This window comes from Alligator mississippiensis, chromosome 5 (assembly GCF_030867095.1).
Source record: "Alligator mississippiensis isolate rAllMis1 chromosome 5, rAllMis1, whole genome shotgun sequence".
Classification (NCBI taxonomy): domain Eukaryota; kingdom Metazoa; phylum Chordata; order Crocodylia; family Alligatoridae; genus Alligator; species Alligator mississippiensis.
The window spans coordinates 197845280-197871238 of NC_081828.1; the positions used below are offsets into that span (position 1 = coordinate 197845280).

At 38.7% G+C, this 25959-nt stretch overlaps 1 protein-coding gene across 3 annotated transcripts in view; it reads right to left on the reverse strand.

Moving 5' to 3' along the window:
• The window catches only part of PFKP (phosphofructokinase, platelet), an 88977-nt gene that overhangs the window by 9629 nt on the left and 53389 nt on the right, over positions 1-25959 (reverse strand). Inside the window, exons 12-18 of one of the 3 annotated variants that reach the window (XM_059729165.1) lie at positions 24810-24879; positions 19512-19658; positions 17811-17881; positions 16443-16530; positions 14568-14720; positions 4289-4441; positions 534-698 (exon numbers count right to left, since the gene is read on the reverse strand). In XM_059729165.1, coding sequence (XP_059585148.1) covers positions 534-698; positions 4289-4441; positions 14568-14720; positions 16443-16530; positions 17811-17881; positions 19512-19658; positions 24810-24879 — 847 coding nt within the window. The remainder of the gene's footprint in view (positions 1-533; positions 699-4288; positions 4442-14567; positions 14721-16442; positions 16531-17810; positions 17882-19511; positions 19659-24809; positions 24880-25959) is intronic. The other 2 variants (XM_006268139.4, XM_006268138.4) reach the window with 2 other exon arrangements.

Sequence of the window (25959 nt, forward strand, 5' to 3'; positions counted from 1 at the left end):
TTAGACAAGGATGGTTTGGAGAGGAATGATTCTGCCTCAGCCAGGGAGTTGGACTAGATAATCTCCAGAGGTCCCTTCCAGCCCTACTTCTCTATGATTTAATGAAACAAAATTTTCCTTTTTATTTTGCTCGGTTATACCTATTTAATATGTATTAAAAAGCAGAAACTTAAAGCATTATTCATCCACGTAATGAAGCCAGTGTGACTAGGTGTTGCATTTTTGGCCCTCTGTCTGTGTTTAAAACCATAAATGAGAATTGACTGCCTGCATGGTCTACTATAAAGTGCATTCACACTGACAGAATATTTTGAAATGTGTATGAATGTGTTTGGAATGGATTTAAAAGTGGCAAAACCTACTAATACAAAGTATAATATGCTTTTATGACATTATTATCATAATCATCGCTATATTATTACTTTTGTTGTTATTATTACAAATAATGCATAAATAGTAAGATTTACGTAAGTATGCTTTTAGACCCTTTTTAAAATTGACCAAAACATTTAAAATACAAACATACTGCATACCTGGAGTTCTCGAATATCAAACTTCTCTTCAAAGATATAAGCAGCATCAGCACCTGCAGCAAGGCCCCCCATATTGGCCAGGTAACCGCAGTAACCACCCATGGTCTCAATGATGAACACACGACGTTTGGTCCCACTGGCTGACTGTTTGATGCGATCACATGTCTAATCAAAGCACAGAACATTAGCAACTCGAACATGAAATTCATTACCATACACTGTATAATTCTTTATCACTGTAATAAGATTACTAATCTTTGCATTCGAATGGAAATGTTACCATGTCAATGATAATTTTATTTTGGAAGACTACATTTCTTCAGTCACATCTTCTATATTAAAAATAGAGTCACTTGGCAAATGTAATTAATGCTTATTTTATCCTTCTGGCTGGCTGGCTGCTTCCTAAAACTGCTATAATAGTAATGAAGTTTGGGGGACATACGCACTTCTGATGGCATTCTTAAAACTGTGGGGTGGCCTTCTAAACAAAGCTAGAAAAAAAAAAAAGAAGCATGCTCTGTGATCTAGAATAAAACAGTCTGGCTGGGCTCTAATTCAACTCTGATTACAATTAAACAATTCTCAGCCCAGTGTTTCTCAATCATTTTAGACTTAAGGCACCCCTCATTATTCCTAAAGCACCCTATATAAACTTTTGTGAATTGAACAGCACTGCATTTACAAAAATTACATTATTTACTTCCTCACAGAGGGACCAGGCAGCTCAGGCAAGCGAGTGGCCAGGCATGAGCCTGCTCTTATCTGCTTATCTCATCACACCTCAACATCTTTCAAAAGATCTTGTGGCATCCCTGCTTGCATGTCACTGCCCTAACCAGTTGTCTTTATAACTGGAATTTAATAGGCTACAGTCTATGGTTTCTACCGATTCATTTCCCAAACACAATATCTATACAGATTCTCCTAAAATTTCCACTAGAGCCAGTTTCTACTGTTTCATGCCCAGGAGCGCACACAGACTGTGGGAACCCAACACCTTAACCACATCTTACCTACACTGTATAAGATGATATCTGTAGGCTTATACAGGTGACAGCAAGTTCTATTTAAGCTGAGACATAAACAATAATCTACAAACATTAGTTCATAAAAAAATAAAAGCAATAAATACTGTGCTAAGAACTGCAGAAGCTACAGGACATAGATTTAACATGAACTACCAGGCATCTCTCAATTCAAATAGCATTCAAGAAGCTTCTTGGTATTTTCACGTCTTGTTGAAATGAAAGTGTTCACAGGGAAACTTTCTAAAAATGACCAGAAAGGACACAACTTCTCAAAAACTTCCCCCTTTAACACATCCTGAGTTGAATGTTAAAATCAAGGGATCTCGTATCTCTAAATGTTTGTGAGAACACTGGCCTTTCCTTGAATCATGTAAAATAATTCATAATATATATTATTTTGTAATATATTTTATATTACCAATGGTTAGGATGACTGAAGAAAAAAAACACTCTAATAATTTTTTCACTGTTCTTTCACTTTCAGAATAACTGGATGGAAAAGCCCGGATTTACCACCTGGATCTGTCACTAACTTGAAAGATTTTATCCAGCTCAAGGGTGGCTGTAATACAGGGATTCTTATTATCAGATCAGCTGCTCTAAACTTGATGCAGAAATTATGGGAAAGGCATAGTTGACTGTTATACAGGAGATGAGGCTAAATGATGAGAATAGTCTTTTCTAGCTTTAAAATCTGAGTATGAATCTATTAATCAAAAGTTTTTCATCTCAATAACTAGTTTTTCTCAGGTTCCACCAGGAGTACACTATGGTACCATCTCAGTGTCTATAGTATGCCATTCCCAGAAGTATCTAAGTACTATGTTATGTAGCATCTAGCTATCTAAATATTAAAACCAGTAATTCTTTTTAACGTTACAGCAACCTGTAGTATCAGGTACTAATAATGGAAATGTGGCCAGTTTTCACAGCAACACATTTTGAATCTAAAGGATTGTGGAAAGCTGTGCTACTTACAGTAAAATGGCATTATATAGAAGCAATAGCTAAGGGATATAATAGCAATAGCCAACTCTATGAAACGTAGAGCTCTTTATGCTGTGGGGATTTCTCCCATATTTGCATTCTTTGGTGAAGGCTTTTGCCTCATTGATATAAGCCATGCTACTCTGATCTGCTGTTTTCAGATATAGAAATTAAGATGGGAAAAACACCTCTGCCCTGCCTCTGTTTCATATTGTCATACTCTTGCCACCGTTTTCTCATTCTGCGCCAGAATGAAACCAAGACATTTTGAATTTTTCTCCCCCCACAAAAAAGGAGGTGAGGAGACAGACAGGCTCACATCTCTGCTCTGCTTGATTTACAGCAGGGAAACAAACCTCACCTAGGTGAGGACCCTGGCTATCATATAACTAGGTTTCATGACATGGCATGGGTCTCTTTCAATCTCCTTCATTGGAGCTGCTCCACTTGGAGTATATATTAACGTGTTGAACCTGTCCTACTTATTCATTTTTCACTTTCAGTCTTGCTCTGGCCTAATAAACTGGTAATTATTTTTATGAAGTGGAACAGTTTAAATCAGAGAGAGTGAAGAAGGAGCCTGAGCTGACTCTATAGTCCAGTGGTTAAATGATTCATTTGGTTGTGAGAGACCGGTTCAAGTCTCTGGCTTTGCAATTCCACCCCAGCCGGGAATGGCCCTATTCAACAAGGCTATTGTGTAAAGTAAAGGAGCTTCTGTGCTGCTATTATAATAGTTGGACATTAAGGAAAATGTCATAGTAGCAAGGGACACATCTTTCTGACCAAGGTCAGTGACAAAATCAATATGATTTGTAAGCTTCAGTGACAAAAATTGGAAGAGAATAAAGAAAATATATGACATAAATAAATAAATAAATAGACACTAAAAAACGCCTTTTGATTGAGTTGACATTTCTGTTTTTCAAGTAATACTAAGAAGCAAGTATTAGAAAAATATAAAATCCCGTATTTTGAATATCAGAACATGTTTGTGTTATAACATGGAGAGAAAATTACATCTTTGGTGGCAATAAGCAGAGTGGGCCCTTCAACAAAATTTGAACCTGCCCATTCTGAACATCTGGCCCATTTCAAATGAAAAGCTTGAAAATCTTAACTGAATCCTGCACAATATTGATATTTCACATGTCAAGAATTTTGGTGACACAAACATTAACATAGCCAATGTACAAAATTCACTTTAAATATTTTAAGCGTGGCAGTCACTAGGCCCCAATTCAGCAAGACTAAACAGTCAGCACATGCCTGATCCCACTGAAGTCAAAGCACTACTCAAACTTAAGTTAAGTATGTACGTACATACCTCCTGAACTGCAGCCTTAGTCACTGCCTTTGTAATCATTGTGTTTACTTTTCAAAGATGCATGTTTTCTTGCTTCATTTTATATAGCGAGTAGTTTTAAACAAAACAATTCAAACAACAAGAACCTTTATTATTAGTGAAAACAAATGCTCTAATGCATTGAAATAGTGAGTCTATGACATTATCTAAAAGAAGCCCCCAAACCATAAGCTAAACAACATCTGGTGTAGTTAATTCAATTTTAATCAATTTAATCTTCAACCAGACATAGAAACATTGACAACTTTCCAGTTAGAGAATCTTAATGATTTAAACTATATTTTTCAGGAAACTAGACATTTTCAGGTCTTTTTGGTTTCTTAAAACTATACATTGTATGGTTTTAGTTTTAAAAGGAAATGCAGTCTTACCTCTACAATAGCATTCAAGGCAGTGTCAGCACCAATGCTAAAGTCTGTGCCTGGTACATTGTTGCTAATAGTAGCAGGCAATACACAGATAGGTATGCAAAACTCCTCAAAGCGGGAACGCGCCTCATATAATTGCAGACAACTTTCATAGGCCTGAAGCAGTGGTACAAGCATTATTAGTGATTCAGTCCTTGCCAATGGATGATAAGTTATTATATACTGTGCTAGTGGCTCCTTGCATGTGATGGGAGGTTTGGCTTTCCATTGGCACAAAAAACCCCACAACCAAAATTGGTGATGTTTAGAAAAAAAAACAATGTCCTGTAAATACCACAACAGTGCACTTGGGTTGCATTGGCACAGTGCTCTTCTGAAGAAAGCCCAGAAGGAGGTTAATGTGAGTTAGTACAGAGTGAAAATGGTAGTGGATGGTGCAGAGATTTGAAGCGAAGCATAAATATAAGCAGCATAAAGGTAGTGGAAGCAATGCTTCAAAAAGAAAGTTAAATGAGCAACATGTAGGCTATACACTAAAGGTGTTTTTTTAAAGTCATCCAGAAGATACCTAAAAATGGAAGAAAATGCTTATGAATGTACTACTACTACTACTATGAAAGCTAATTTTTTTAAGCTACTCTGTTGTCCTAGAAGGTAAAGACAAGCCTCTGTCAGACTCAGAGAGACATATATATGTATGCGTGTGTGTGAAAATAAGGTCCTCATTTTCAAAGAATGTTTTTAAAAGCATACACCTGGAAACACCTATTTTGTGCATGCAGTTTGATTATTGTCCATAAAAATGCAGGAATGTCACATATGCAAACAAATTTGGTCAACAGGTTTGCAGGAACATTTTAAAATCCTTTCAAGAAAAGTGGCATTGTGTGTCTTTTTTGTCATTATCGAGTTCCTAAATACTATACAAATCAGGAGAAAAAAAATGTAGTGTGAGGTGTTTGAGCTGTTGCTGACAGCAGTATTACAGCAGTCCTAGCACCCTATTCTGGAGATGAAGGACAACAGAATGTGCATCTGTTCTAATTTAGTAAGTGGGTAAGTCCAATTCTTCTTGAATATTCATTAAGCCTGAGCAACCAGTAGACAGAGAGAACTGAAAATTATACATAATGAGTCTCAAAATGAAGTTCAAGTCTTATAGTACTTGATTCTGTTCGTCTCCTGAGGTTCATAGCAGTCTGGTCCCTTTTATATTAAAACAAAAAGAGCTGAGGCTAGTCAGCTCTTTTTTGACTGTTAAACCAGTTTGAAGAATGGGTGCAACAGCACCTTAAGGCCTTGTTATACAGTACTCAAAGCAGCTTCTGGAGCTCTTAACCCCTAGAATAGCTGCACATTAAACACCTTTTAAGTGGTTTAAAGTACTCATTTTACAGTTTAATGTTACACCTCCAGGGTAGGATTTTCTATAATCTGCCTAATTTTGCTCCCATTCCATTAACTTGCAGCCATTCTCCATAGTTTTTCCACTCAAGTTGAAGTCCCCCAGCATCCCAGAAGGCAGTGGTTGAGTGAGGAAGCCAGGGCACAGCACCTTGCCAGGAGCAGAGTGAGTCAATCTGAGCAGTTGGGAGCTCTACCTCCCCACTGCCATTCACACCAGCTCTGCTCCCAGGCGCAGGGCTGGGAGCAGAGCTGGTGTGAGAGGCAGCAGAGGGGCAGCTCCATCACAAACTGGCTCACTAGAGCTGGGAGCAGAGCCAATCCAAGGGGTGGCAGGAGACACCAGGGCTGCAGCACTGACTCTGCCCTGAAGGAGCAGTGAAACTGTCCTTCCCCTAGCTCCTAGTGCTGCCCCTGCTCAGCAGGCCTCTAATGGCAAGTCAAAGTTGTGCAGGTGAGGGGCAATCAGAGCTGGGTTTTTGCCTTAACTGTGTGACTGCTTCAATAAGCCAAACAGCACTAAGCTGATTAACATCTGTTCATCTTATAGGGTAAGGTCTCACAAGGCCCTCATTTGAGTACTTTAGGGAAGCTCTGCAAGCCACCCAATCAGACTGCCCCACTGAAATCACCAGGCAGCTGTGCAGTACAGTAATGGGGGAAGGTAAGATTTACTTGGGAGAGAGCATGAGTGGAGGCAGGAGACAAGTTCACAATTCTGAAATCCACTCCAATCCAGGATAATTCAGAAAATTTTTGTAAATTTCACCTAAAGTTTAATCTAGGGAAGAACTGTTTCTAATTTCTAGCTTTAGAAGCTGCCCTGTTAGGAAGTGCTTAGAAGTGCCAGGAATAAAGGAAGATATTTTCTTCCAATATCAAACTTGTAAAAAGTCCTGATTGGGGGAAAAAAAAAATCAAAAAAAAATCTAAGAGCAGCCATTGTCTCAACCCTTACCCAGCCTTCTTAGAGCTTTTCCTTCCAATAGGAAAAAAAAAAATCAATTTGGGAGTTAGTCTTGTTTGGTACAATCTCAAAGCAGGTTGGATCCCAGCAAAGCACCAATGAGCATACCTGCAGAGCTATAGAGGTTTTGGGGAAAACAGCAGAATTGGAGAGAAAGCAGTAACTGGTACAATCATTTAGTCACTCTAACATGAAACATACATTTCACTTGCATTAAATATTTTGCCACTTCATTTATTGCAAGTGGTTTAGTAAAGGTGTGAAGACTGTACTATAAGCCAGTATCACCATCACATGATTATATGCACCAACCTAACATTTGTGTTACCAGACAGATACAAAAGCTTGTGTGACTGGTAGGTTACACATAATTAATAGAGAGCTCAGTAATGATTAATGGATAGTTTAATACAAAATTAATCATTTACTATAGATTAACAACTTGTATTCCAGTTCAAAAGGCTGCTGATAAGCCTTTATAATACTAACTGCTTGTGCCTGTTGCATGCTTATTGGATCTATCAATCAACTCTTAAACTTTATAAATGTGCCTTTAATATAAAGTATATTAAAGTTCAACAACGTGCACTAATTCAGCCTCTAAGGCCCTACCAGCCACTTTGCTGTTTTTGGTTCCCTACTCATCAGGATTAAATGATTCATCCCTTTCTTCAGCTGCTTCCCTAACTGACTGTCTTTTCCCTTCACAATTGGCTAGGGCTATCACGCTTCTCCTCCTCTTTTCCAAACAGTATCTTGGGCTGATACTTATCCCTTTCCTTCACACTTAATTCCATATCCACTAACTCAAAAACTCTCTTATTCCCATTTCCTGCTCAGATCTATTCTTTCAGTTAGCATCTCCATGCTCATCATTAATTTATGCTTTTGCTCCTCAATTATTGTGTTTCTCCTCATTGTTTTACCTGGCTCTGCTAGCTGTTGAAGAAACTGAAATTAAGGGGTGCAGACAGAAGTGCAACTCCTTGATTGTAACTCAGAACACTTTATAGGAAGCATCCTGAATTACAAGTTTCCTGGACCAAACAGAAATTCACTGTTGATTCCAGAGGGGAGGGGAGGGGAATCTACCTGCTGACTGCAGCCTGCAGCCAATTTCCCCTAGCAATGGCCCAGCCCCTCCTCCCTCCCAGATGTCCCTGTTTTCAGAAGGGGGGGAGAAGCAGAGGGAACTCATTCTAGTGGTTCTCCAGCCGATGCTGGAGGGTAGGATGGGTGAATTGGAGCCCCCCCCCCCCCCCTTCAAGTGGAAGCTCCAGTACACCCACCTTACCATCCAGCAGGGGCTGAAAAAAACCCTAGACTCAATTCCTTCTTCTCCCTTTCCTCCCTCCCATTCTGAAAACAGCTTGGGGGCTGGCAGACAGATAGACAAAAATTACAGAAGACGCTATGTTTTGAAAAGTCTTTATCTGACCCCTCAGGTAATGAGGGTTCAGATTTTCACCTGACAGCCATTTCTGAAGTGGTCTGCAGCCATGCACTTGTGTTTGGTCATAGCTATAGATAGCTTTCTGTGGCCAGATCTGGCAGAAGTTGTCACTTCTGTCTGCACCCTTAATTTCATTTTTTCACTTTATTTAGGACCTCAGATCTGTAGAGTCACAGGGCACAGAATTTGTTGTGAAAACGCTTTATTGATTGACATTTGGTTACAGAATTCCAGATTTAATTTCAAAAGCTTTAGCTCTCATAAAGAAAACAAACCTGTCTATCATGGCCCTGAAATAATAGCTGCAAGCTGTCTAATTCATCTCAAATGAAGCTAGAAGAGAATTCTAAGTGTGGTGTGCCAGAGAACCAAAGTATCCAAGAATCTTGCAACAGACTTTAGATCTTGGTGCTGAGAACTACACAAGCCTTGGCTGTACCGTACCAATTTTATTTTGTTTTTTTATGATATGTCAGGGTACAAAGTGCTATTTTGTACTCCTCATCTCTTATATAGCACTCTCATAAACTCTCAGCCCTATTGACTCTATAATACTTTCCCCAAATCCAATTAACAGAAAATATTTAGGATCCAGGTTTTTAAAAGTTTTTAATGAACTGTTATACTCAAGCACTGCAACACCCAATGCATTTTAGAGCCCACAGCTCATTTGCAAAACTGACAGTCATTGACAAATCTAAATACCAGAGATTTCTGGGAAACTAGGGTTGGCAAGCCAATCAACTGATCTGTCAAACAATGTCAACTGACTATGCATTATTTGACTAGTTAAAAATTGTCAAATATTTCAAAAAGTCAAGAATACCCTTGTGTAGGTGGTAGCCTGCCATTTTTAATGCATCATAACAAGGGCTTGTGCATATAGACATGCACACACTCTCCCTCTCTCTCTCAAAAGCAGATGCACTCTGCACTAGTCCTCTGCACTCCTGGGCTCTTCCAGCCTCTTTTCACTCTCCCACTCGATAAGCCATGGCTGCAGAACATATTCTGTGCTGAAGGAAGAATCAAAACCAGGATCACAGAAAAGCTTCCCCCTTGGCCATCTGCTGTAATTGCAAGCATCTCCAAATGCAAACAGTAAAATGCTTGAACACTTGGCCTGCTGCCTATATAGCATAACTGCATTTTAAAAACTGACTTCTGTCTTTTATAGTTACTATGTGCCTTTTAGTTCTGATTAGTATCATTTTTATTTGGAAACTATTTTATCCTGGTATGTAGGATAAAAGCCAAGGAAAAGAAGAACTGTTCTATCTTGAATATCATTAACATTTACACTTACCTAACATTAATAATTATAAAAATTCATTACAATTTTTTGGATTAAATTTCATTGCTTCCCAGTAACAGTTAACTTATATATGATTTAACTATTATTGTGAAGCAATGAATAACTTAACTTGTATAAGTTATTTTATATATATATATAAAAGTTAACCGTTATTCACTGCTTCACAATAACAGTTAAATTATATACAACTTAACTGTTACTGGGAAACAATGAAATTGAAATCCATATATATACAGTTAATATATATATATATATATAAATTAGTTGTGTGTGTGTGTACGTGTACACGTGTGTGTGTGTGTGTGTGTGTGTGTGTGTGTGTATATATATATTAGTTAACTGTTATATATAACTAATGGCCAATATATATGTTAACTGTTATATATAGATATTATGTGTGTGTGTGTGTGTGTGCGTGCACGCGCGCGCGTGCACAGTAATAAAATAGATTCTTTAATTTTCAGTAGGTTAGATACTTATGCTAATGAATACATATTAATTATTAATATATAATAGATATTGTAATGTATATATTAGCGAAAGTATTTAACCTACTGAAAATTAAAGTCTCTCTTTTTATCATTATAATAAATGAATGCTTGAAATATTTGATCATCATTTGACAACACTTGATTGGTCAAATGCTAAGTATTTTTTGACCAGTGAAACTCTCAACCCTGCTGTGGGTAGGCTGCTAAGGCCCAGATTTTTTAATGCGGTTAGATAATACCTCATCACTATGCAGCCTGTCACCAAGTACGTTTTTTCAGCTGAGTTAGTTTGTTTTCAGTTGGGCATCAGCAGTACTTAAGACTGCTTCAAAAATGTCAACCGATGCAATAACACAGATACACAGGTTAGGCAGTGTCTGAGCTGCAACTCAGAGTATCAGTGATACCAACATGACAAAATCAATACCTTAAGTTTTACCTGAATTGTGGCAGTAGCAAGGCTCATGTGGAGGGACACAAGTAAACCCACGCTGTATTGCACTCAAGTATGTAAGTGAGGCCACTCCAAACTCACCCCTGACAACTGCTGTCAGGAATACCAAAGCTCAAGAGCAGATTCAGAGGGATGAGTCTGGTGTAGCCTCACTGGCATACAACCAAGTTTGGAGCATGTCCATGAGCACAGACTGCAGGACATGCTTAGACCCCTCTGTCCCAGGACCAAAGCCAACCCTAGGGATGTGTGGGGCCCGGGGCATATCAGCCTGTGTGGGACCTGTGTGGAGGGCAGGGGGTGGCGAGAGGGCGGAGCAGTGGGGGTGGCAAGTGGGTGGAGCACAGAGCGGGGTGGGGTGGCGAGCGGGCGGAAGGGGAGCAGGTGCTGAGCAGCCTGAGTGTGAAGCCAGCGGCGCATGGCAGCAGTGCAGAGTGGTGGTGCCCTCAGCATGTGCCAATGATGCTGTCTGCAGGGCCCCCCAAAGTGTGGGACCCAGGGTGGTTGCCCTGATTCGTTCCCCCCAAGGGGTGGCTCTGGCCAGGACTCACTGCTGCTGCAAAGTAGGTAAGCCCTTAGTGACTTTTCAAAAGCAGGCATAGTTATTACAATTCTGAATGTTTCAATGCCTAAAATCTGGGCCTAACTACTTGAAATAATGCCAAAGTACCACTGGATGACTATCGGCTTTATGTAAATGATACATGGAATTCATCTACTTAAGGACTTAGTAGTGGTTAGGGGAGACTTTATTTCTTATTCTAGCCTTTATGACCCAAGTACTATCCTGGGCAACATCAGGTATATGATGCATCACTTACTTGCAAGAAGTTGCACTTGCATTATAGAAAGGTATAATGTCTCTTGAGTATGGGCAAATATTGTCAGTTTTAAGTTCAGTATCTACTACTGCATTTAAGATGGTTCTCCTGAGCCTAGAAACTTTTTAGACATTTTAATATAGGCAGCATGGAAAAGTAACTATCCACCATTAATATTCTGAAGTTCTGACAATTACCATCCCCCACCCCACACACACATACTAGAGGCCTGATTACACAAAAGCAGATTATGTACTTACCTTACTGAAAATTGACAAGAACTTTGGCATTTAAGTAAAAAGAACAACATAAATAGTTGATTTGAATACATGGAACTTAATGTCAGATCACTTTAGTGCTCAAAAAGGGCACCGGTATATTAACAACATGTCACATTTATTCAAAGAACAAGCACTACAAGGGTAGAAGATCCAATACTGCACTATTCAAATACTTCAAATATTGTCTACTGAAGTACTAAGTAGTGTGTTTGGGTACCAAAGATGTTCTGGTGAAATTATTTCTAGAAGTTCAGTGAACTCAACAGGAAGTTCAATAAGTCTGTTCACCATGATCAGTTATATGACCTAGACTGAGACTATATTCACGCTGAAAGACATCAGCCAGATACTACAGACATATCACTATAGAGCTTCATTTGAACGAGTGGCCTAGAGGTGAAATGAGCTATGTACATTAGCAGCCTTTTGAATAAACATAATCCTTAGGATGGCTTAAATGTGGTTTAAACCTGAAGTGGACACACAAGCACACCTGTTAAACAGGTTTAAATCTACCTGGGATGGTTAAAGAATGAGCCTGGAAAAACAATACTATTTTGAACCAGTTCAGTCCTTTGGAGTGGACACCAAGAGTTCCACAACCCTGGCTTACTCAGTCCACCAAGCACTCCATGCTGTATTAACTCCTCTCCTCCCTGCACTTGGCAGCTCTGGTATACAACCAGACCTCTACTGCAATGTTTTCCAACCTTTTCCAGCCCAAGGCACACTTACATTAATACAAAATTTCCGTGACACACCTGTTAAGCCATTCCCCATCCTTATACCTATTGTAGCTCACTGCCATGGCAAAGTTCTGCGTCACGCCTGTTCATTTCTGATGGCATGCTTTTGTGCCACAGCACACTGGTTGGGAAACACTGCTATACTGTCTCTTCTTTCCCCCTTTGCTGGGAGTTTTTAAATCAATGAGCTCCCTTGCAATGCTTTGTCAATAAAAGCTGTTTCTAACAGCCAGCCGCATCCTCACTCTATTCGACTGCAACCCCTCATCAACCCCACACAGACCCTGGGAGCCTAAAAGAGTAGGTCTACTTCTCCCCAATCAGGCAAGTGAACTGCAGACTTTGGTCATCTGCACGCTATTGAAGTTTACTGATTTCACATTTTGGAGAGAAGAAGCAAAAAAGTGAAAAAGCATGGGTGCAAGCACTCCCCTCCTCCCTCTCACTTCCCCACCCCGACTTACTCTCTGAATGGCATATCAAGTTGGGTCCTCACTCCCACTCCCAGGTGTTGGATTCACAACACCTCACACAATTGCAAATCAGCTCTCAGTCAGTTAAGGCCAGTTCAAGTTTTATGTGCGTCTGAACCCTGTTCTGCAACAATTGTTAACTGGCTTCCAATAGGTGCCATTTTGAACAGTTTATTTGTTATGCATGTCCGCACCCTTAGTGGTCTACCACAGCTTCAGTTCAGGTGCTCAAAGCTGAGCATGTCAAATATACTTTAGCTCTCAGTGCAGATAAATTGACTCAAAGGCTTGTTGAACAATTCCATTTTATATTGTCTCACAGCAATATTTAAGCAAAATAAAATACAAAAAACTAAACAAAACTCTAGACCTTTATTAGTAAAATATATCAACTAAAACTGCTATATTAAAATAAAAAACTACTGTCTGTCTGTGAATTAATGGAGTTATATGAAATCTAGGAACTTTCTAAGTGTAGTGCAAAAAAGAATGAATACTAATATGTGTCCTAAATTATGCGAAACATTCTACAAATTCTGTAAAAAGGTGCCAGTTAGATACACAGAGAAAGCCTAAGAAGAAAAGAAGACAGACAGGCATCATGCACTACAGCATTATTTTACTTACCTTGATTTGGTGTCAATCTTTTTGTGGTGGAGAATTTTATTTACCAGAACTGGAAATTGGACTAATTATATAAAATTTAGACTTTCTGTGGAAAATAATTTAGAGCTAAATTTTGGTCAGTTGTTTATAATCTTGACATGGAATACAAAATTCAAATAATTCACAAGGATCTACACTTGTTGAAGGTAAATAAAATGACGAGATGATTATATACCTACACATGTGCCCAACACATGCTCTGATGTGTGCTAATTAGCCCACATCAAAGCAGACTCGATTAATCGAGTTAAACTCGATTAATCGAGTCTGCTGGTACATGCTAATTAGCACGCCTCAGTACCTCGTGTATTCAGCATCCCACAATTCAAAACAGTGTCGGGGACACTTTTTAACTAAAGCTCATCGAACAAGCTTTAGTTAAAACACCCCCACCACCATTTTGAATCGTGGGCTGCTGAATACATAAGATGTTGTGGGCCCTTTCATTAAAGCGTCCCATCCTCCTGTCCCTCATGTAAAGATGCCCATAGTGACTGAGATAAGCTGTACATTTAAATTTTGACTCTGAAATTAGATTATGTTTTGATTTTTTACCACTTTTTTCAACTGGTGTCACAGTTAATCTAAAGGGTAATAAGTTAATCTTTCCAAATTTACAATAATGTAAAATATATTTTAAAACTTAAATAGCCAGCCCTCCAACTAGGATCACAAAACTGAACTATGTTTTTAAAATAAGTAATTGAGTATGTTTTCTCCTTATCTTATTAGACTGCAATTATGTACTAGACAATTCAGAAACAGATCTTTATTTTGGTAACAAAATGACCCTGTGATTAGGAACTCTAATAATAGATTTCCAGTAGAGATTTCAATTTTGCATGCCATGCTTTTCCATCAGTTGTCAATGCGTGTGTGTGTGTTTGCGTGTGTGTGAAAAATGTTATTTGTGAATATGGCTCTAGTTTAATTTCTAAAATCAAACAGTTTTTAAAAATACAAAAACATGAAAATGGAGTCTTTGATACAGAAGTATGAGAAAATGGATGCTATTTTTGAGGCAAACTACCAAAGAGACAGCTAAATTCAATAGGAAAATTTTGTTCAATGAGCATGATGTGGATGATGTAACCAATACATTTTCTAAATTTTATTTCCAGTGTTCCGGTCTATAAAAATACCCACTTTTGGCCAATTCAGTTAGCAGCAACCTAACTGATTTGTTAGTATGCACACTTGAACAGACTTACATCAGTTATAGTGTTCAGAGCAGTATCTGCACCAATGCTGAAATCTGAACCCGGTACATTGTTGGATACAGTTGCAGGAACCATAACCATTGGAACACAGAACTCGTCATATTTCTCACGGGCAGCTGACAGTTCCAAAAGTCCCAGGTAGGCCTGTTGGGCACAGGCACGGTGTGAACAATTAGGAGGGATAAAAAGAGGGACAAGGTTGGGGCCACAGGGAGAGCCATTTTTACCACAGCACATCACAGACTGAAGTATTAAGGAACCACTAAAATCTAACATATAAATACATTACGAAAGATATACATTAAAAAAAAGCAAAGTTTATATACATCTTTGGTTTGCAATGTAGTTATATACTTTAAAAGTTCCCAAATACTCTATATCATAGAATAATATTACTATACAGATTAAATTCTCATACTTCTTAATATTAATATAAATAATAGTATTTTTTTTCATTCAAAATCTCAGAAATCATCTAGCAGTTTTGAATCTAACTTACCAAAATATTTACACACATGTATACATTTATTTAGATTCAAGAAATCACACAAGAAATTGCTTAAATTTAATCACAGGCTTAAAAGCTTTCCTGAATCTAGGATTGTATAGAGGGAAAATCCTTTGATGAAGAGAGTGAAATCCATTTGACACATACAGGTGTTACATTTCTCCCAGGAGGATGATTCTCCTGGTAGAACAGGAGATAAGCGTACACATTCTCTTAATCTCTCCTGGGGGAATAATGCCCTTCCAGAAGACGACTTTTCTGGAGTCAACGTGGTAGATCTCCCATGTGAGAGTATTTCTGGTGCAAGAATAAATATCTGTATGCTTCTCGCCAAATCTAATCCAGGAGGAAGGGAGTGAAGAAGTGGGGCAATGTTCCCCACACTTCCACAAATCAGTACTGGGAACAGGTGGGGGACATTGCCCTACTGCTTCAGTCACATCCTGGAACAGTCTAAGAATGGACTGGAGCAGTGGGGCAAAGTCCCCTACCATTCCCTTGACAGGGGTCTGTAGTCTGAGAGTGGGAGGGTAGGGGAGGAAGCTTTGCTCAGTCCACTTGGCTCCCAGGCACCAAGAACTAAGCAGAGGAGCAGCTCTTGCTTGCTCCACACCTGCTCCTTAGACCATGAGCAGGTAGAGGGCTTTGCTGTGCTGACTGAATACCCTCCTAGATATGCCTATACAAAGGCAGTAGAGTGCCCATTCCCTAAGCCTGGGTTTCCCTTGCCTGGGGACATGGGCGGTTCTGCTCCACTACCTGCTAGGGACGAGAAGAAATGAAGCAGACACTTCTCCCCACACCATCCCCAGACTGGGGGCACCCTAACCTGGTGAAGGTGTGGAGAGCAGGGATGAGGGGACAATTGCAAACTGAATGCCTGTATGCACCCTCTCCCCAAAAGATTTCAACCAATAAAAATAAACGCCTGTTTGTGGCCACTGTCTCTTAGAATAAAAGTATGTCTAGGTTATTCACACTGAAGTTACAATATATTGAAGTGTACTGTGTATGTGAGTTAGCGTTACTTAAAAACACTGCAAGTGTGGTTCTTACTATATTTTTGGATAGAGTGATATTCAAAAGCGTTTATTGGAAAAATCTCCCTTATCCTGCTACCTAATCTTTGACTATGGAAAAATGCATCCTGTTATGTACTTGGAACTCTAGAATAAAGTAGACAAATTGATAATTCTAAAACTTCTAATCCCCAAAAGCCCTTATATCAGATATGTGTCAAAATTCACTATAAAAAAGTTAGTTATGTGAAAAAGAAAAGTTTGATGGTTAAAAGATCCTTTGTATATGCAAGATACCATCCCTACAGGATACACTAACATATCAACCAAGCAATGTACCTCAAATCCACCAATAACCATAAGGGCATTGATATTATAAGTGCGCATCTGGTCAGCAATCTTCTCCAAATACTTTGCAGGAAGGGTTCTAAAAATAATTAAAACAAGGGAAGAGGTCAAAAGTCTATAGATTTTGCTAACAACCAACCAGCCTACCAAACAAATGGGTAAAGTGTCAGCAGGCAATGAAACATTCTGCATTTTATTCACTCTCTAAATATCTGTGATTCTATAAAGTTAACTGATTACATAATATAATAATAAAAAGTAGGGGCACCCTTTTTTTGGAAATTCACCCCCCATATTTATATAAAGTCAGCCTTTAAACATGTTTCGTGCTATGTTCTGTTAAATCTCAAGTAACATATTATTCTTGCTTGCTTTCCTCTCACTATCCTCAATGGTAACATGATGATGGAGACAAATAGAGTAATCAGCAAAGTGATACCTCACTTCAAATGCTGATAAATACACTGAAGAAGCATCTTGAGCTATAAAAACCTGAGATTCTGCAGGCTTCTCTGTACAGGCACAGGGGGCACCTATACACGTGCTTGACACCTGCTCCTACGTGTGCTCATCAGCACATCAGGGCAGATTCGATCAATCTAATTAGCACACTTCAACAGCCTTGGTGTCGTGTGTATTCAGCATCCGCGTGCTTCAAAATGGTGGGGGGGCACTTTAACTAAAGCTTGTTGAATAAGCTATAGTAAAAGCACCCCCGCTGCCATTTTTAAGAGCAGGACACTGAATACATGAGATGCTGGGGGGAATTTAATTAGAATGGCTCTTGAGAGCCACTCTAATTAAAATGCTTACCCCCTCACCCCAGAGCACGTGTAAAGATGCCCAGGAAGACCTTATGAAGGACCCAACACAGGGATCCATACATATTGTACACTATAGTGTAAGTCTCTAAGTTTCTTCTACAACCATGCTACTAGTAAATACCAGTAATAATACTCTCAAGTCTCCTAAAACAATGATATGCTAAAAGGGACTGTTTTGTAAGGGCGTATCAGTATCACAAAATACTGATCTGAATAATCTTGAATGTTAAAAAAAGAAAGATAGTTATAGCCATGTAGTCTGAAGTCAGTCAGAAGGTAAGGTAGTTATGCACTTTTATAGACTAATTAAATTTTATGTGTAGAGAGAGAGCAGAAGCTTTCATGAACCCAAATGCACTTCATCAGATGCTATGAACAGATATGCAGAAAGCAGATGTACAAGAAATTCTTAAAGCACAAAAAAGAAAGTACATCGATATATGTCTCCACAGTAAAAAGATAGACAGTTTGCTAGTTTGTGACCACTGTTGCTCTACTTGCATAAAACAAATGCCAACACCATTTTTTACATTACCGTTTTGTGCCGAGAATTGATCCCCCCTGGCCAGTCCAGCCTCCAACATCTCCCCAGCTGACTGTCTTTATCTATGAATGAAAGTTAAAGAGGAGATTCTATAAAATAACTTTCCAGTCCCTACATCTTTTCTCAGGCAGGAGCTGTATTTAATATAAATCTTTTTGAATAGATGGGGCATTTATACACATAATTTTGTGTCCCACGATGCGCTGGAGATCTGCCGTTTCCAAGCAGGCTCACTCGATTATTTCAGTCTGCTCCACATGCAAGCCAAAGTGAACTACGCTGCGCTGCGTGCAGTTTTATGTGGCATAATGCGCATCAGTGCGCAGAAAATGGTGGTGGTGTGCTTTTGAACTAAAGCACCTCTGATGAGTTTTAGTTCAAAATCACGCCACCACCATTCTCTCAGTGCTGATGCTTATTTCACCACTTATACAACTGCAAGTGTTGCAGTGCCAGGCACTTGGCAAGAAAACCTAGTCTCATATCAAGAAGCTAAGTTAAGCTCCATTGAAATTCTACCCCTTTCTTTAACCATTTCCCACCCTGAGCTCCACTAAGCTGATTTGTTTTTTCTTTCTCAAGGTCACCATTTCCATATTTTAACCTCAACTTCTGGTTCTGGTCCCTTCTATGTCATCCCATCCCTTAAGCCTAGCTGCAATGAAATTTAAGAGTTCAAAATCAGGTCTCAAGCTTAGGTTTTTACAATCTTCAAGACAAGAAAGCATTTGTCATTCTCTTGCAAAACTCTCTGGTTTATCTAGGAAGTGGAAATTATAAGTGGAAATTTCTCATGGGAGCTCAGGTACACTGATATGTGACCTCTGAAATGGGGAAAAGGAGATAACTTAAAGAGTTTGCCATCTTTTTCCTAAAAAGAAGTCTGTCACAGTTTTAAAAACAAAGCATGTCAGAAGTCTCAGCAACTGTTTGCTGTTAGTGTAGCCTGTTCTATTAAAGAGATGTAGATGATAACAGGGCACAAATGAATTAGTGAAAATGGAAATAAGGTGATTTGCCTATTATTTTGTGATTAGGCACTTGCAAACTTTTAAAAGGTGTTTCATAATCCTATGGGTACTCTGATGCATAGTCTGCTAAGCACTCCACATCCTGTACAAATCATGTTAAAGTTGTCCTCTGTGAAGAAGATATGAGTTATTTATGTGGAAAATTTTCTACCCAAAATATTCAAGGGCCTAAAGCATTCAGACCTAGTTAATCTACATCAAGGTTAGAATAACCTTAAAAGACTATTTGAATGTGGAATCCTTGATTGCAGATGTTCAATCTATCTGCAAAAGTATATACATGTAAACTTAGCTGCAGACCCAATGCATTTTTGGGTCCAACCTAGCAGTGAGGCACAGTAATAGCATCTGCTGTAGGCTTCTATCTGGAAAATTTGTTTTGCATTTCTGCTCTGGCCACAGGCATAATTTAAATTTTAAAAAATCTGAAATAAGTTACTCCAGAGTAAATGCATCATGTGTATACACCACATGTATAACCAAGACAAACAATTCTATTTCAGTTGATTAGGTCTGGCTTTCTATGTGATCAACTATATTAAAAAGCACTTGGAAACAGTTGTCTGTGGCTTCTTATAAAAGTATTTCTACTAGAAATAGGACAACAATATAAAAAAGAAACAGTGCATAACTATATTAACTATTCTTTTTTAATACTAACCTGCCCCTTAGCAAAACCTTCAAATCCGTCATTGATAGCAAACATTTTGTGTCCTTCAGTTATGCCAACTCTCACTGCAGACCTCACAGCAGCATTCATCCCAGCTGCAGGGGCACCTACATTTAAAACTGCCACATTAAAATTACTCTGCAAGAGAAGAGAAGACACGCTTAGTGATTAACAGAGATTTAATAGTAAACAGAAATTTAACATCAGAAAGATGTAAAGCAGCTCTCCAAAGAACTAAATCTGTTCTAGATTCAAGTGAGTAAAAAGTTTCAATGCATTACTTTCAAATTTTAAAAAAGCTACATGTGGATTATCAGTAAAGACAAAAGCAATCTAACTTTTTCTTTTTTTAATTTTATTTATTTATTTATTTTTTTTACCAGAAGTAACACTTTGACCTGTAGATCAAATTATTCAGCTTCTGCTATTTTAGCTCTCTTGCAAGCAAGAAAAATAAGCTTTTTTCCCCTGAAGGTATTATCAGAACAGACAGAGTAAAAACTAGGAAGCAACATGCGGAGGTCTGGCAGAATAATGACCAAGTATACGTTATCAGCTGACTCATGGAACAAAATAGACATCAGCTTTAAATTGAAATGCCAGCTAATCTTTATAGCTGCAGGCAAGAGAGCAGCAGTTAGAATAGCATACAGAATCTTTCACAATGGGATAATGGTTCAGAGATCAGATTTAGACAACTCTATCTACTTTGTGTTTATAATATATCCTAATGATGGGATAACAGCTTTTATGTAAAGTTTTTTTTTCCTCTCTTCCCAAATCATGTGTCAATTCTACAGTAAACTCAGAATGATGAATGTGTAGCATCACAGTAATTCCCAAAGAAAAGGATGCAACACTGGATAGTTAATTCATGATTTAACCACAGGTTATAACAGATGAGGACAGGCTTTTAGTAAAGTAAGATACACATTAATAACGGGAAATAATATTTTAGCATTAAAGTGCTTTCCCCCCTCCCCACCCATCCCAGATCACATGTAAAGACAGCCAGGAAGACCTTATGATGGATCTAACATAGAGATCCATACACATTGTATACTACAGTTAACGTCTCTACATTTCTTTTACAACCATGCTACTAGTAAATACCAGTAGTAATTTATGTTTTAGACATTATGGCCTCATCCAGACAAGCGCAGATATGTGGTATGTGGCAATGCAGACCCATCTGTAGCTCCACACACCGCACATGTAGTCATTCCCTGAGCATCCTGGGGTCAAAAAAACCCATGCCAAAAAAAAATGGGGAGGCATACATGGTGGCAGTGCACACTACCCAACACCAGAGCCTGGCAGGGCCGAGCCACACTCCAGCTGCCAGCCAGGCTCCCAGCTGAAGGAGTGCCACAGCTGCAGCTCCCCAAGGCCCCCAGACACCCAGGTAAGGCTGCTGGGGTCAGCACAATTGCTGGCGCCAGCCTCCCCTACCCCACCCAGGGTAACCTGATGTGCACCAGAGGACACGTGGCATGGGCATCCCCCAGAGACAAGCAGCAGTGGCATACCTTGTGGGCACTTTAATTAGAACAGCTCTACCTGTGTTGTGTTGTGTTGTGTTGTGGGGGAGGGAGCTTTACCCTGGGATGCACAGAGAATGCCTGCATGTGAGGTGTATGGCGCTGCAGATGGGTCTGCAGCACCCCATACCACATGTCTGTGCTTGTCTGGACATGGCCATAATGTCTCCCCACCTTGTGCCACTGCTACTTGTCCCTGGGGAAAAAAATGTCTGCATTTGTGTGGACGCGGCCTAGGGCTACATTCTGCTTCACTTTTGTGTGCTCAAATACCACTTAACCAGCTGTGGCTGGGTGAGTGAAGTGAAACAGGTTCTAGCTGTTAGGGTGAATGGCCTTATTTACATAGCTTATGAGTTTTCGAATAAATCAACTATATTTAGGTAGATTTACAAGACAAGATAGTACATTCTGTTCTTCAAGGATGATAACATAAAGAAAGTGCTTTTTTCAAGATTCCCTCTTTAATTATTGTCCAGATGCATTAAGCCAATTCTTAACCAAATTTGAAATTAAGAACACTTTCTTCAATGAGTTACACTGAGTTCATTGTCAGCTCTGTGCATTCTTTCTTAAAGGAACAGCTTTATAACTTGATTTCTAATGTAGATGCTAAAGTGAAAAGACATGAATAAACATGAATGATTAGCCTGAGTATGAAAATAATATGCATGCTATAATAAAAAAAAATCACTATACATACACACACACACACATGCTTAGAGGTTCTTGCTGCCAGGGCAGAGATGCTCCCGGTCAGGTGTCTACATGAGAGCTACTGTGCAGTTAGTAATTGCAAGTAAATTTGATACTTGCATCTTCAGGTAACAAATTTACTCATGTTTAGCTAGGTTTACTGAGGAGTAAGCATGCACATGTGTAGACACACATGCTTACTATGCAGTAAACTACACTACTTCAGAGTAAAGTGTCTTGTGTAGATGCACCCACTCTGTCCTATTTTTCCTGTCATTTAATATGTACCTACTTTTAAAAGAATGTTTCTACTTTAATTTTTTTTCCCCCTTAAAACGTCCTTTACCGTGTCTCATGATATCTTTCTGAATGTTCCTATATATTTTCTTATTTTTTAAAGATTTCTCAATATTTTCTTTTGGTCATTATTTTGTCTTAGCAATAAATCTGTCAGAAGGTTCACTGCTCTACTACCACCATTTTTCAAAACACTACTGTGCAGGTTTTGTTTTTTTTCAATCCTACAGACTTCATGTTCAAACTTTTCAATAAAATTGCATTGGTTTTAATTTTGGACAACCTTATAATTTAACTAAACAAAATTTAGTGGAAAAAGGAAAAGATAGGCAAAGAAGGGAAAAAAACAAAAAAGGAATTAAGAGCGCTATTTCCCTGTTGTACAGAAGAAAAAAAAAAGAACAAAAACAATGCTATGGAAAGGTTGTATCAAGATTGCAGAATATTTAAAACAAGAAAGCTTAAGTAGAGAAGAGTACCTTGATCAACTGGAAAAATAATTTGAAAATATTAGATGAAATTTATTTAAAACAAGGGCAAAGTACTGCACACAAGGAGGAACAATCAAATATCCAAATACAAAATGGAGACGAACAAGGAGCTGGGTATAGAGAGGGCCATAAGATGAATATAATACTGCATATTTTGAAAGGGTAATAGTGTTGCAGAAAAAAAAAACCATTATTAACATACTGGCAAATAACACTAACAGAACTGTCAAATGTATGTCACAGGAAGTGATTCGTTTACTTTATTCAGCACTGGTGAGGCTTTACCTGAAATACTGCATTCAGTTTGGGGCACCTTACTTCAACAAAAAAGTGGACAAACTGAAAAGAGCCCAGAGCAGAACAGTAGAGGTAACTGGAGTTCTAGGAAACACGATTTATGAGGAGTCTGAAGGAACCGGGATTATTTAGTTTGGAGAAGAGAAAAGAAAATGGAGGGAGGATTTGATAACAAGCTTCAAATACAAAAAGTTTTGTAGTAAATTGAATGACAAGCAATTGTTCTTTGTATGCACAAGAAACAGGAGAAATAATGGGCTTAAATTACTCCAGTGTTAGAGATTAGGGAGAACTTTCCAGTTACGAGGAAGATTAAGCACTGGAACAGATTAGCTAAAATAAGAGGTTGTGGCATCTCTGTCACTGGAAATTCTTAAATGCAGGTTAGATAAACATCTATCCGAGATGGCTTACAAAGGAATTAGTCTGCCTTGAGTAGGGACTCGGACCTTCTCAGATTCCTCCAGTCCTATTTTTCTATGATTTTTCACCATTTGTCCAGTTTGAAAAGTGTAAGTCATCCAGTCAAGAAGGACAAACAATTAAATTTAACTTAATTGAGGAACCGTGCACCATAAAACACTAATAAAAAGAGAATACTCAAAATATACTGCTAACGAACATCATGCAGGCTCAAATCTGATTGCATAAAATATTCGGTGAACATTTTAAACAAATATTTCCTAAAAATGCAGAACTCAAGATTAGTTTGTGAGCAATATCCAAGCAACAGGGGAAAAGGGGGCTCAGTTTGCAGCTAATGTTAGTCACAATGGATGATCAGACCAGATCCCACTTGGTAGAGACAGCTACTGCTCACTGATTCTACCCAATGAATTCCCAAAGAATTCATTGTCACTGGGAAAGCACAGTGAGATATTTACTACCCAGCCTCCTCTCTCCTCCTGCTAAGGTTTTCAGGTGTATTTGTGTCTGATTTCCTCCCTGCTTCTTTCCCTGCCATGAAATAGAGAAAGCATACCATCTTTACTTGAATCTAGGATGACTTTGAATTTAATACAACCTTCTCCAATAATAAGATTCTACACATCAAAAATTATAAATTTGTTATAATTTTCTACAGATATATTCTTTACATGGAATTATAGTCTAATTATTGGAGGGATGTCTTGAAGATGCTGTGTCTTGAGCACCCCTGCTCTAGTATGTAAGAACTAATGCTTCTTATTACTGTTTTTGCTCCAATCCAAAATGAAGCTTTTCCCCCATTTAACCTCATCTTGGATTTGAGTTCAGTTTGAGGCAGCTGCAGCTCCATCTCTGCCTCCAAATCCAGGCCTAATCCGGGGGAAGCTGCTTGATGCAGTGGGGGTAAGAGCACAGGGAGACCATGTGATGTGGCAGGAAGCCCCCAGAGCCCTGTCATCTGACCTGCAGAGCGCTCCCCATGGATCTGAAAATCTAGCAGCAGGGGAGTAGAAGCAGCATTCATTGCCATTCCCCAGCCCCCAGGTTTCCAGACCTGTGAGGAGCCCTGAGGAAGGATATTTTGGCCCTGTGTGCTAAATCAGATGTGCAGGGCTGGAACAATGCAGGGGTCAACCCTGAGCCCTGACCCCACATGGGATCAGGCCTGCAGACATACCCCACACCTGGCCCACAGAGCCAAAAGATTGAAAACCACTTATCTAAAGCAATAGACACAAAAAATATATCCAAGGTAGGAGGTTCCTTCAGAAGGAATTTGCTAGGAAGAACGTTATCCAGACTGTTACTAATTTTAAGATAAAAATTAAAGTTCTCTCCTATAAGCCTCTGTCATTCTTTGTAAGTTTAATTTGATTATACCAAATATTGTACAAGGTAGCTTTCTAGAGAAATGTGATAATTCAAGAGTAAAAACATTGTTTTAAAATTACCTTGTTAAGTTCTTCCAGAGCAAGTCTACTATGCATACTATGAATAAATGCAACAGCTAATTTAATTAATCAAAGTATGTAACTTACCTTTGGAAGCTCTGCATCTTGTTTTCTATGAGACAATAATTTGTAGGTTTTAAGGTTATTTTCAAAACTCCTAAGAAGGAAAGATAATGTTTGCATTAGGAAACATTAGAAAGACAGTATTGAATTCTTTTGGAACTAATAAGGATTATGACAATCTCAGTATGCTGAATACACATATTTTTAATGCAATTACAAATTGGTTAATTTGGGACATAATATTTCAACTAAACATCAACACATTATACTGTTTGGCTTTTACAGAATGTTATTTAGAAAGAAGCAAAGGACTTGTATTACTACTCCTAGTGCCATATTTCCTATTATCAGACAAGGTTTCTGATAAAGCACATATAGTTCATAATTCTTTTAAAATAAAAAGTGATCTTTTTAGTAATGGAAGGAGGATAATTTTTCTTTTGCTAATCACCTTTAGCCTTGAATGTATCTGACTGGAAAATCATCAGCGTAGTCAGGCTTTATAAGAACGTAAAAAATGTAATGTTAAACATTATTACATTTCATATATTTAGAGTTGCCATACATTTTACTATTACAGTGTATATTTAAGTACACAGACCTAACAAGGACCTTGCACTTAAACAGAGTTTATCCAAATGTGATGTAAATCATTAATACACTTTAAGAGCTCTGATACTAACAATCCCCAAACTGACCAGCTCCATAATAATCAAGTCTTTTAACAGTCAGTTTCAATAGCAGCCCTGAAACAGACTGACCAGCTTCGGTCAATTTTGACAGCTATTTTCCACTTGCCATATCTGTGCATCTTTTTGCTGCCATGTTTTTTTTTTATGACAGCACAAAGGCCAAGCACACAGATGTTCAAATGCCTTGTCATGCCACAACTTCCCAAAATGTGTGGCCACAACATAAATGGTATCAATTTGTTCTGCTTTATTGTAGCAGACTGTTTTATGACAGGACAGTGCAGGCAGTCTAGCCACCCCAGTCAAGGGACCAAATCTGGGGAATTTCTAGGGCATGCAGGGTCAGGCCTCTAAGACCCCAGGGGTGCCTGCCTGGGTTCCCATATGCGATTCCCTGGGTCCCCAGTGATGCTCCAGTACAGTCCCAGGGCTGAAGCTGATTGGTGACCCTAGCCCTGGGACCACACTGGAGTGTCAAACTC